Genomic DNA, 13,001 nt, shown 5'->3' with positions numbered 1-13,001 from the left:
TATTAATGTTAATGTATTATTGTAATATGTAGCTCAAATTGTCAATCCGTCTATATTATTGTACTAATAATATATATTAATGTAATATTGAAGAGTTAATTGATTAAAAATAATAAATGCAAGTACAAAAAAGAGCAAGGTACGGAGGGGTACAAAAAAGATTCAAAATTGCTAACAACGAGATTTGAACCCAGGTACTAAGGTAAAGAGCAAGCAAACTTAACCAACTAAGCTAAATTAACTCATTGTTATATTATAGGAGTATTATTATTATCTTAATTATATTACATTACGCTCTAATGATTTATCGAACCTATTCCATACACGTGTCAAATTAAAAAAAATAATACAATAATTCTGTAAAAAAATTCCGGTGTTTACTTCAAATAAGTAAGGAAAATAATGATTTGAATGTTTTAAAATTGAATTTTAAACCGAAAATATCAAAATTTAGAGGGAAAAAAAATCTTTTTTGACAAAAAGTGTGGCAAACCGCCTTTGGCAGTTTGTCAGCGCGTAGATCTCGAAAAGTTATTCGAAATCAAAAAAAATCATCTCAATCGGACAATCGAGCGAAAAGTTATGGCCTTTCAAAGTTTTCGAAGCTAAAATACATAAACTGTTGATGAATTACTAATTCAAAACTCACCGTTTCAATTGTTCCTACCACGCACCGTTTCAATTGTTTCCACCACGCACCGTTTCAATTGATTTTACAGATCCTGCCTCTAATCCTCCCAAAATTTTACATCCCTCCAACTCTACACAACGATTCAAAATGTTTTCCTTTTTCTTTTATTTTTCATTCTTTTCTGTTTATCAATTTCCTTTGTAGGATTTTATGTTACCTTATTTCTGCTATTTCATTCCTTTAAGCTGTTTCTATATGAGATTTTCTTAAGATTCATAAATGTTTCTATACGTAAAGTCAGTGGCTTGCCCTTTTCCCAAGTTTTCCCCCAAAATAAAACTCTTGCTCTCTTGCTCTTTCTCCACCGTCCGAAAGCGCTTAAGGTTAGTCTTTCTTCTTATTTTTAAATTTATTTGTTTGCTTCGTCAATGTTCTTGTTTCGGTCTGTAATGATGCTCGAATCTCTTTTGAAATTTAAGCAACCGTCCACTGAAAGAAGGTTTCACACTGTCGCTTCCGACTTGAAAATGGCGGTTGATTTATCTATATTTCTGCTCCATTACATGATCGGGAACTTAAGGGTTCCTGCTTTAGGGTTTTTCTATCGTTTAATTTTGGGATAATTGATGAGTATGTTTAAGGGATGAGAGAAAAGAATTTGAAAGAAACAAGGAAGATCAATATCTATTTAATATATTTAATTCTAAGCTGTCCGACTAAGAATGTTTTATGGTCTTTTTTCTTCTTAATTTTAGTTTCCCATGATCTCTGATTTTAATTTTTCAGGAAAGAAAGTAATGTTCTTTTTTTATTCCATTGTTCATAGATTTAGGGTTAATTTCCGTACAGCTGGAAAGATTTACAGTTTTAATTGAGAATTAGAAGTCTGGGCTTGTAAGTGATATTTCTTTACACCTTCATACTTTAGATTGTGGGTAGAAATAATGTGCTTGATGAAGATGAGTTAAAAAATTTAAGGTCTATTGAGAACTGCTTTGATTTGGAATGGATAGGTGCTACTCGGAACTGGCAGTCTGGTTAAATATATCTGCAGTATCTTACTAGATACTATCACTGTGTACTGTTCACTGTTATCATACTGCGGAGGGTCTTATGACTCTTTTTCCTATTTTTTTCTGCAGAGCCGGTATTATAGATCTCCTGAAGTTCTTCTTAGATATCAGCATCCTTTTGACATGAATTTGTAGCCTTCTTTTCTATTTATTGGTTTTGCTTACTGCCTTTGTCTTTTGGTGGATCATGCTGGTATGGACTTGAACTTCAGTGGAATAACTTCAGCAGAACATTGTTTGATCAATTGAATCCTGAGGTTTAAAATGACCTTTGGAGTTTATTCCACAGAAGTTCTAGTCCAGCACTCTATATTAGTCACATCTTCTGCGGATTAAACCTTGAAAGGTTCATCTTTGTATTTCTATATGAAGATCTTTTTGGAGCAATGACGTAGAAGATTCATATTGCTATTCTTTTTAGCATGCTGCTACTACCTAAATTAGTCATGTTTCAAGCCTTTGGCAATAATAACTAGAAAATGCCTATTTAAAATATTCAGTTCTTGTGATTCATTATTGTCTTTGATGATTATATTCCCTAATTCTGATTTTTTTCTTTGGTCTTGATCGTTAGTTCTAGTTTGAACCTTGACCACTTGATTAGATATACAACAGCTATTGACATGTGGTCCTTTGGCTGCATAGTTGCTGAACTCTTTCTTGGGCTGCCATTATTCCCAGGTGCTTCAGAATTTGATCTTCTAAGGCGAATGGTTGAAATTCTTGGGTATGCCTCTTGCTTTGATGGTCATACATATCTCTGGCTAACAATTTGTCAGTATTTCTAGGCATCATTTTCTTGCGACTGATTTTATGTATAGCTTTTCTTTGGTTGATCTTATAACCGAGCAGATCTTATTGTGTCCAAATAGGAGAATTTCACTTATCATTAAATAAGCGCATGCAATTATCAAATTTCATACTCACTCTGTCTCTTATTTTTTTGTCTATCTTAGAAATTCCAGGATTCAAGGCAGTGTGTATCTAATGCTTTGACAAGTTTGTAGGCATTCATACTAAAAATTTCCCTTATGCTAAACAAAAATGTATAAGGAAAGAGAAACAAAAATTTGCATTGATTTTTCAGATCACTAATATTTTTTCAACATCACAAATTGAAAGTTCAGTCTACCTCTCTCTCTTCAGTTTCTTTTGTTCTACATAAAAGTATCATTATGACAAGTCAGATCCTCTAAGATGATTCCTCTACTGAATTGGCAAGATAGGCATTAATACTTATGAACGAGATCTGTGCCTTATAAGGGGTGAGTTAATGCTGCATTTTAGGATCAACGTGAATAATTTATTTCTTGTATATAAGAACCTTGAAGGATGTGCTAGAATTTTCAATGTCCTTAAGGCTCTGCTTGGTATGGAGGATGGAAAAGAGTGAGGAATGCTTAAGGTACAAAGTAAGAATATGGTTATGAACCTTAACCAATGAAATTTACGAAAACAAAATAAAATTTTGTCCAAAATAAAATTTTCATGCTTACGAAAACAAGTAAATAGAGAAAATTCCAATGAAATATGCTTTTTACTGAAATTGCATTAGAACTTCTGCTAATATGTGCTCATCTAGCTGAGTTAATTCATAAAAGTTCAAAATATCTTTAAGACCCTTCCTACTTGATTTTCTTGAAGTATGTTTGATCTGTTGCTGTTTTTTAGTTGTTCTGTTATTTTCTTGCATTCAATATAAACATTATGCTGCTTATTATTTTCTTATTCTTCATGCGTACTTCTTTTTGAAGGGTTTTGTACAAATTTTCATTTCCATCTTGTTTTAACTTATCCTAAACCAACCTGGTTACATTTAGATATAATTAAAATTTTTTTTTAGCACTCATTAGTCATTTCTCATTCAGTTAGTCATATCTTTGCACTTGTTACGAACAGCCTTTTATATGTGGTTATCATGTAGAGAGCAGCCCCCTGATTATGTTCTAAAGGAGGCAAAGGCAAAAAACACAAGTAAGTTCTTCAAGTGCGTCGGGAGAATCCTATAGGGAATAGTGAAGTTTGTGGCAGAAGTGCTTACCAAGTATTAATAGAAGAAGAATATGAAGCCGTAAGAAATTTCTAGTGACTAGTTCTTGTTCATTTACATGTTACATCTCTTGTCAAGTTTTTCATCTGATATAATTGTTGCTTGTTTCTGTTCAGAAGGAGTTAAAAAAACCGTTGATTGGAAAAGAGTATTTCAATCATAAGAATCTTGAAGCAGTAGTTACATGCTATCCTTACCTGAAAAACTTGCCTAAAGAAGATATCATTAAAGGTTAGCATCTAACTTCAACATTGAATGTACAGCTTGGAGTGGTGAGAAAATTTTTCTAGTGTGTAGTCTGTGGATAACTTACTAAAGCTGCTGCATAATAAATCTATCACAGAGAGTCAGATACGATTGCCTTTGATTGATTTCTTGAGGGGACTAGTTGAGTTTGATCCGGCAAAACGGTGGTCACTTTTCCAGGTAGTTGAAATTTCCCATGAGCACTTCTTATCATGCTATTCCAACTAAGTATGAAGAAACATAAGAGCTTTAACATCATTGTGCAGGCTTCCAAACACCCTTTTGTTACCGGGGAACCTTTTACACGCCCATATAGGCCTCCCCCTGAGACCCCTCACTTGGTAAGGGACTTACGCATGCAGCTCTGCAATTGAAGAAGATTGAACCTTATGTCATAAATCATAGATTTCTATTTGTATTTTGTTAGATTTCTGGTGTAGTATGATAAGTGCGGTATTTTGTTTGGCGGGATGTATTTATATCATAGATTATTCTTCTTCTCAATATTTTGATAATGAATTTTAATTTTTTTATATTTTTTAGGACTTTTACAATAATTTATAATATATATTTTTTAAATTTTTATGACCTTTAGCGGCGTTTTTTCAAATAAACACCGTAAAATTTAGCGGCGCCATCTATAGAGGCGTTTTTTGCGGCGCTTGCAAAAACGCCGCGAATAGTTTTAGTGGCGCTTAAAAGCGCCGCTAAAGGCCTAAAAAAACGCCGCTAAAAGTTAGTTTTGATGTAGTGATAGGTTGATATATTCTTAATTATATCTATTAACCATGTGGAATATTGTGGATAGGAAAGGAAAGTATTCATATGATTTATGAGCAATGTTTGAATGGTTTAATGCAAGAGAAAATAAATATATGATATGTCACATATTAAATTATGAAATGGAAAGTATGCGTAATTGATAGAAAAGGAATGAATGATATAAGTTGGAAAGATGATAAATGTAATGTTTATTACTATGTTTTGAGTTTATGTGTACGATATGGATAAATTATAAGTTTCATGTACGAATTCACTAACATGTGAGCTTGGTGATGTATATAGGGAATGGTTAACTATTGAGCATGCAAATGGTAGTATACATGAGTTATATAAATTGAGCTTAATTGGTAAGTGAAGTTTAAGATTATACGAAGCACTATTTACTTATGTAGTTGTTTTTTCTGTCTTGTAGATCATCAGAAAGTTTGATCAGTTGGAATCGCGTCGGAGCATGATCACACTATCCATCCAACATTTTGGTAGTTTTCGGCTATTTTGGTTAATGGTTATAAATGGCATGTGATAAGGTTATAAGGTCATTCTAGTTATTTGGCTTGTTTTGAGTTGTGTTAAGCTTGTTGTAATTAATGTTGTTAGTTGTTGGCATGTATATAATGGTATAAATATGTGTGGTTTGGAACCTTATCTGTGCTTTATTGATAGAAGGCATCATATGGTAGAATGGCATGTTGTTGGAATGGTTATTTGACATGATTGGTATAGGTTTAAGTTATGATCTTGAGATATTGAATTGAATTAAGTTTGTTATGTATATTGTGGTTCCTACATTGGCATATTGGTTAGATCTCAAAGGATGGTTGATTTGGTATGTTGAAGTGTGTTTTAATGTGTTTTAGTTATGTGAATACATGTAGGATTGGATTGGTTCGGTGTGCAAGAATTAGTGCTTGAAATAGATTATTTTAAAGGTAGTTTGTGAAGCACAAGAGCTGTCATACGGCCATGTGCCACATATGGTCACCCCGTATGGTCGTGTGTCATTATTATTTTAGGTGTAGGTTTCACACGGTTTGAGACACGGCCTGCGACATGGCCGTGTGTCTCAAGTCAGTATGTAACACAGTCTGGCACACGGTTGTGTGACCCAACGTTGAATGCACACACGTTTCGGCATACGGCCTGTGACACAGCCTTATGGCCTTATTTCGAATACCCACACATGTGGACGCACGGGCTGGGACACAACCGTGTGTCCAAACTTTGAATGTTCACACGGTTTGGGCTATATCACGCGGCCTTGTGACCCCTGTTTCCAAAATTTTCAAGTTTTTCCAAAATTTTCTATTTTGTTTCAAATTATCTCGGAATGTTCCTAAATTGTTTTTAGGGCCCTATAAGCTCGACATAAGGCCCGTATGTCTATAATTAAATTGAGTTATCAAATAATAATATTTAAATTGCATAATGGTTTCTGTTTTAAAGGTAAATGTTTTGAATTGTACGATAATACTTCGTAACCTTAATCTGGCGATGAAGATGGGTTAGGTGTATTATAATATCAATATTTACAAACTCAATTTATGAAAATGGATTCCAAAATCACTGTTTCCAATACCATTGAAAATCGAGTTATTACAACTGTTCCCCTTTAAGAAATTTCATCTTCAAAATTTAACTGAGAAAAGATTAGGGTATTGAGATTCCTAGTCTTTTTCGATTCCCACGTAGCCTCTTGCATATTGTGACAATGTTATAGCACTTTTATTAATGCTATCTATTTATGTCTTAGTTCTTTTATTTCTCCTGTTAGAATCTTTATCGGTTCTTCACCATACGTCAAATCAGGCTGTAACTCTATTTCTTTGGGAGATAACACATGAGAGAGAATATAACTATATCTTGATAACATTAATACATGAAAGATGTTACAAGTCTTTTCAAACTTTGAAGGAAAAGCTAGTTAGTATGCTACAAGCTCGATTCTTTCTAGAATCTCATACGACCTTATAAATCTCGGGCTGAGCTTTCCTTTTCTACTGAAACATAAAACCTTTTTCTGGGGCAAAACTTTCAGAATTATCTTATTGCCAATCTGAAATTCTATTTCCTTTTTTTTCAAATCAGTATAAAATTTTTTTCGATCCGAGGCAATTTTCAAACAATCTCGAATAACTTCTACTTTTTCTTTTGTCTCACGTACCAAATATGTTCTTGCTAGCTTTCTTTCACTCAACTATGACTAGCATAAAGGAGTTCTACATTTACGACCATATAAGGCTCCGTAAGGTGTCATTTTAATGTTCGACTGATAGTTGTTGTTATAAGAAAACTCAGCTAATGGTAGAAATATTTCCCAATTGCCTTAAAATTCAATCACACAATCTTGAAGATGTAGAGTTCAACCAACTTCTCAAGCGAATAGTCTATTCTAATAGGAATGAAGTGTGTTGATTTGGTCAATCAGTCAACTATCACTCAAATTGCATCTTTTTTTTTTTCCAATGACAAAGGCAAACTTGATACAAATTTCATAGTGACTCATTCCCATTTCCATTCTAGAATCATTATAGGCTGTAATAAACCTTATAACATCCCATTTTTCAGTGGTGTTAGAAATAATGGTTTCTGGACCACAATTCTGACATGTCAATCCGTAAGGGTATGTTTGCTACAATTAAATAGAGACTTTAAGTGATAATATTTAAATTGCATAATGGTTTCTATTTTAAAGTTGAGTGTTTCGTTTTATATGGTAATACACCGTAACCCGATTTCAGTGACAGAAATAGGTTAGGGGTGTTACAAACCTGACGGGACCTAATGTTCTTCTTTAACTTACTGGCATACCGGATACTTTTTCACATGTTCAGAGATCTTTCTTTTCATTTTCGACCACCAGAACAACTGTTTCAAGTCATTATACATCTTATTACTACCAAGAAATCCCACTTCTTGAAATCGAAACTCGCATTTACTGAACTTGACATATAATTGCTTTTCTCGCAAAGTCTATAGCACAGTTCTCAAATGTTAATCATGATCATTTTCATTCTTCGAGTAGATCAGTATATCATCAATAAACACAACTACAACTCGATTCAGGTACAGCTAGAAAATTTTATTCAATAGGTCCATAAAAGCAGATGGAGCATTAAAAACACCTAAACGACATTACAAAAAATTCATAGTTTCCGTATCTAGTTGAAAAAGTGATTTTTGGCACATCTAGATCCTAGAATATGAGTATTTATACTATGGATCATCCTTACATGGCAATCTTAGTGCCAATAAGATTCGAGAATGGATAGCTTACCATGTCTAGTTTTAGGACCCATATCCCTCTTCGTCTTCCACGACATAGCGATGTTTCACAGGAAGTTATGGCTGCGCTAGACCCTTGAGTTTAAGCTGGGAGAGCTACGGATCAACGATGACGGTGTTGTGTTGGATGCGCTAGTGGGTAAGGTTGTAGTTACGAAGGTTTCGATAGTGTTGTGGCAATGATGGAACTAGTGCCATTTGGACGGAGATTGATTTCCATTGGGAAATTAAAACAAAAGGGATTTTTATTTGAATTATTTTTTGTTAAGAATTTTCAATGGAAGTTTAAGGAGGACAATAACAATTTCTAGATGTAGAAAGGAAACAAGGGTTGTGAATATCTATGTTTATTAAATGGGTTGGGTCAGGTATGTAATATTATTTTATTTTTAAATGATTTTTTTATAATTTTAATAAATTCTAATTTTAAAATTTCAAAATTTTAATTTTTAAAAATAAAATTTTTAAAAGAATTTTTGTGGGTTTTAATGATTTTTTCACAAAACTTATTTTTAATAATTTTTATAAATTCTTTTTAAATAAAAAGTTTAAAAGTTTTATAATTTTTAATATTTTTTAAAAATTAAGATATATTACCATATTTTATCACGTGGCACAACTCTAATGCACCACATGAGAAATTTAACGATGTCTAGGGGCTTCCATAAAAGTGTCGATTCGAGGGCTTAATTGAGTGTTTATGCTCGATTATGGGCTTAATAGAATGTTGTTTTAGATTAAAGACTCAATTAATTACTGAATTATTTTCAAAGGGTTTTTCATATAATAAGTCTTAAACTTTTATAAAGTTAAAGTTCAATTTTATTTGACATATAACTCTAATACTATTTAAGTGATAATTAAGATGTTTAGAATTTTATTCAACTAATAACTTTATGTTACATAAATAAGATTAGGTCAACCTTTTTTATAATAATGTCTAAATATTTCAATTATAATTATTTTAGTTAATAATTACAAATTAAATTATACTTGTAATTATAATTATCACAACTCTTTCTTATATTTTATGTTTAGAGTTTCTTTTAAGTAATAATTCTATTCTAAAATTAGTAAAATTTTGTTAACATCAATTTTTTAAAAATAATAATTGAAAATTAAATTATAATTATTTTTAATGTGTCATCACAATTTATAAAAAATTTAATTATTTTAAATGTATAATTATCATAATTTTAATTTTACTTTAATATTTTTAACTAATAATTTTAAATTAAATATGGTAATTATTTTTAAAAATCAATTTAGAAAAAATTTCTCCAAATTTATAGTTTTATGTCATAGTCTAAACATTGTTTTTGATTCATACAATGATGTTGTGGTTTGGAGCTTAGCGTTTATTCATTTTTTTTTTTTTTTTTTAGTTTATAACCGACTAAAAAGAAGGAAAATATTGAGCAGCACAAGTTTTGGGCAAACAAAAAGTGAAAGTTGTCCCTTTCGGAAGAGTTATATGGCGGCAATGAAGAGCCGAAGTAGGTGTGCATAATAATAAGAACATCATGCATGGCTGCCCATTGTACATTTATTCAAGAAAATGTTTTAAAATCATTAACTTTCAAACTTCTAATACTTTCTTTTTTCAATTTGAAAGAATGAATTTAAATATTAAGCCGCATGTATTATTTATCAGCTACATCCTATGCTCTTCATCACCTTCTTCTAACTCCAAATTTTTATTTCTTTTAACTCACTTTATTTTAAAAGATAAATAATTTTTTATCATATATGTTTTTTTATACAATACTTAAAATTACTCATAATCCTTTCTTAACTTTTAAATAGAAGAATAATATGCTTCAAAGAACTCAAACTCATTTTCTTCTACACTAATAATAATATCAAAAGCTAAAACTCAATTGATTGCTGACTTTTTTCTAATTGAAAGAGTATAGGTAAAATAAAATAAATTATGGTAGGCTTGAGTGAAGTTTTTGTGTAACATATTTTAAATATATATAATAATTAAATATAAGTTTTGTTAAAGAGGTAAAGTTAAAAATATTAAAAATGATAATAATTTGAATTCCAATAGCATGTTAAAGTATTTTCTTTTAGATTTTATGAAAAGATAATATTTAATATTTAATAGATTTAATGTGTAAAACCCTTAAAATTTTTTAAAAATAATTAAGTCTGTATTTTTTTTGCATTCAATTAGGTACTTGAACATTTAAAATGCATCAAAAGGCCCTCAAATTTAAAAAAAAAAAATTAAGCCCCTGTATTTTTTGCACAAAATTGGGTACTTGAACTTTCAAAATTCATCATAAAGGCCCTCAAAATTTAAAAAAAAAATTAAGTCCCTATTTTTTTTTTTGCACTCAATTGGGTACTTAAACTGTCAAATGTATCAAAAAGGTCATTTGATCGTTAACTTTAACAATTGACCGTTAAAGTTAACTGCCTCTAGTTTTTTTCAGTTAAAGTTATCTTGTGTCACAACCACGGCGTTACATGTGGCAAAAAAATTATAAAAATAAAATTTATTGAATTTTAATAAAAAATATTAAAACATTAAAATTATAAAAATAAAAATATAAAAGAATTATAAAAATTTAAAATTTAAAAAATCATAAAAATTATAAAATGCATCAAAAGGCCTTTTAACCTTTAACTTTAATGTTGACCGTTAATTAACAACTCTCAATATAGTGTGACATGTGATGAAAAATGATAAAAATAAAATCAATAAAAATTATAAAAAATTATAAAATGCTTCTTTTACTACGATAATTTATATTTTTTTACAAATTTTATATTTCTTTACATTTTATAATTTTCTTATGATTTTATAAAATTTTATAATTCTTTTCTATATTTCTATATATTTTATAATTTTTTACGATTTTATAATTTTTAATAAAATTTTAATATTTTTATTAAAATTTAATTATTTTTATCATTTTGTCACATATTTAACTGAAAAAAGTTTAGAAGGGATTTAAGTACCCAATTGAATGAAAAAAAAAGGACTGGACTTAATTATTTTTTTTGAAAAACTTTGAGAATATGTTTGATGCATTCTAAAATTTAAGTACCCAAACCAGTAAAAAAAAAAATAAAAAAAAGCAGGCAATTAATTATTTCTTTAAACAAATTTGACAACTGCTAGCCTATTTAATATATTGAATACCAAAAGTTTCTATGTCAAAAATTTCAAAATTACTAATACATAATTTCCATGAAAACAAAACTCATATATATATTAACGTGTTGAGAAGCCATCACATCATGCTAAAAGTTGAAAGTTTCACATTAAAGAAATGTGAGCCCCATACTCCAAGATAAAATGCCACCCCCTTCTCCCCCCTCCTTCCCCAGTCTACTCTTCTACTTTTCTTGATGGAAGCCACTCCTCAATGCACCAACCCAACCCATTATGATTCCTTTGATGATTCAGAAAATGGAACCCTTTTGCCAGGCCTCCCTGACGATCTTGCTCAACGCTGTCTCTCCTCTCTTTCTCCTTCCCTTATTTTCTCTGTTTGCCATCCATGGCGTCGCCTCCTTTACTTTCCTTCTTTTCCTCCCTTCTGCTCCCTCTATGTCCTTTCTTCTCCTTTGCACGGTCCCACTACCACAAACCCTGTCCCTGGAGGAGTTGATCCTCAAAACTCTATTGAATTCTTCTCCTTCGATCCAATCTCATCATCTTGGACTCCCCTTCCCACTCCTCCCCAAAACCCTCCTCTTCATCTCTTCCATCGCCACCCTTCTTTTCTATCCCGAAACCTTCCAATTCAATCTTTGACGGTCTCCAACCATTTAGTCCTCATAGCTGCCACCACTCACAAGCTTTTCCCTGCACTTTCCAGCCCTTTGGTGTTCCACCCGGAGTCTAACAGCTGGTTTTATGGCCCCCAGATCTCCACCCCGCGCCGATGGTGTGTTACAGGCTCAGCCCAAGGTGTGATCTATCTGGCAAGCGGTGTTGGCTCCCATTACCAAAGAGATATAGCAAGGTCAATGGAAAGGTGGGACCTAAACAAGAAGAGAGAAAGTTGGGGTTGGGAAAACAAGGCACCGCTTAAAGATGGAAGATTTAGTCGAGAAGAAGTGGTAGCAGTTGGATATAGAGGGAAACTTTGCATGGTTAACGTGAAAGGCAATGCAGTAAAAGAAGGTGCAGTTTACGATGTGGAACTGGATAAGTGGGAAGAGATGCCTCAAGGGATGGTTGCTGGTTGGAATGGGCCGGCGGCAACTATGGATGAAGATGTGATTTATGTGATCGATGAAGTGAAAGGAAGGTTAAGCAAATACGATGGTGAAAAAGATTGTTGGGAGAAAGTGATTGAGTTGGAACAGCTTAAACGTGCAGAGCAGATAACAGCTGGGAGAGGGAAAATATGTGCAATTTCAGCAAAAGGGGAAAGGATTATAGTGGTAGATGTAAGGGACAAGCCTGCCAAGTTTTGGGAGGTGGCGCCACCACCTGGGATGGAAGTGGTGGCGGTGCATGTCTTGCCTAGAATGATTAGTAGACAACACTAGTTAATGTCTTCTCTATTTCACAATACTATTGAGTTCAGAAAGGTTTTATTTATGTTTAAAACTTTTAAGTAAATTATTAAAATAGTTACTTTTATTTATCTCATGTTATATTTTAATTATTTATGTTTGAAATACTACGTTTTAGTTATTTACGTTATCGTGTTATAATATTTTAGTCACTAAGTATTGATTGTCATTAATGGTATAACGGTAAGCTGACGTGGCACGTTAAATCGCCATCCCTATATTTTTTTCGTTTTGAGTAATTTAATTTTTTTCTCTTGTATGTTCTTTAAAACTTTCCTCTCTCTTTTTTTTCATTATCTTCTCTTTATTTTCCTTTTCTTCTTCCCCTTTATTTTTCTATCTTCTCATATTATTCACTGCAGAAAAATTAATCTTTGCCTACCAAATAAAC

General features: G+C 31.7%; 1 protein-coding gene and 1 long non-coding RNA gene across 7 annotated transcripts; both read left to right on the top strand.

Annotated features, from left to right (window-relative positions):
• Positions 1 to 712: 712 nt before the first annotated feature.
• Positions 713 to 5,555, top strand: LOC108471103 (uncharacterized). Of its 6 annotated transcripts, none has more exons than XR_008274558.1 (7): positions 713 to 1,014; positions 2,279 to 2,431; positions 3,636 to 3,775; positions 3,871 to 3,985; positions 4,098 to 4,180; positions 4,267 to 4,341; positions 5,196 to 5,555. It is a non-coding gene; the product is annotated as an uncharacterized LOC108471103 (long non-coding RNA). The 6 variants fall into 6 exon arrangements; XR_008274555.1 differs by having other exon boundaries at positions 718 to 1,014; positions 3,629 to 3,775; XR_008274559.1 differs by having other exon boundaries at positions 719 to 1,014; positions 2,350 to 2,431.
• A 5,760-nt stretch (positions 5,556 to 11,315) lies between these two features.
• LOC108471693 (F-box/kelch-repeat protein SKIP25-like) lies at positions 11,316 to 12,715 on the top strand. Its single transcript, XM_017773273.2, has one exon. The coding sequence runs from the start codon at positions 11,432 to 11,434 to the stop codon at positions 12,581 to 12,583; it is 1,152 nt and encodes a 383-aa protein (XP_017628762.1). The 5' UTR covers positions 11,316 to 11,431; the 3' UTR covers positions 12,584 to 12,715.
• The last annotated feature ends 286 nt before the right edge of the window (positions 12,716 to 13,001 follow it).

This window comes from Gossypium arboreum, chromosome 11, assembly GCF_025698485.1.
Source record: "Gossypium arboreum isolate Shixiya-1 chromosome 11, ASM2569848v2, whole genome shotgun sequence".
Lineage (NCBI taxonomy): Eukaryota > Viridiplantae > Streptophyta > Magnoliopsida > Malvales > Malvaceae > Gossypium > Gossypium arboreum.
The sequence above is the reverse complement of the archived record's forward strand: the minus strand, read 5'-3'. Positions and strand labels throughout refer to the sequence as shown.

What these genes read in the sequence shown, in the direction of transcription:
- LOC108471693 (XM_017773273.2), top strand. Translation starts at nt 11,432, where the DNA reads ATGGAAGCCACTCCTCAATGCACCAACCCAACCCATTATGATTCCTTT.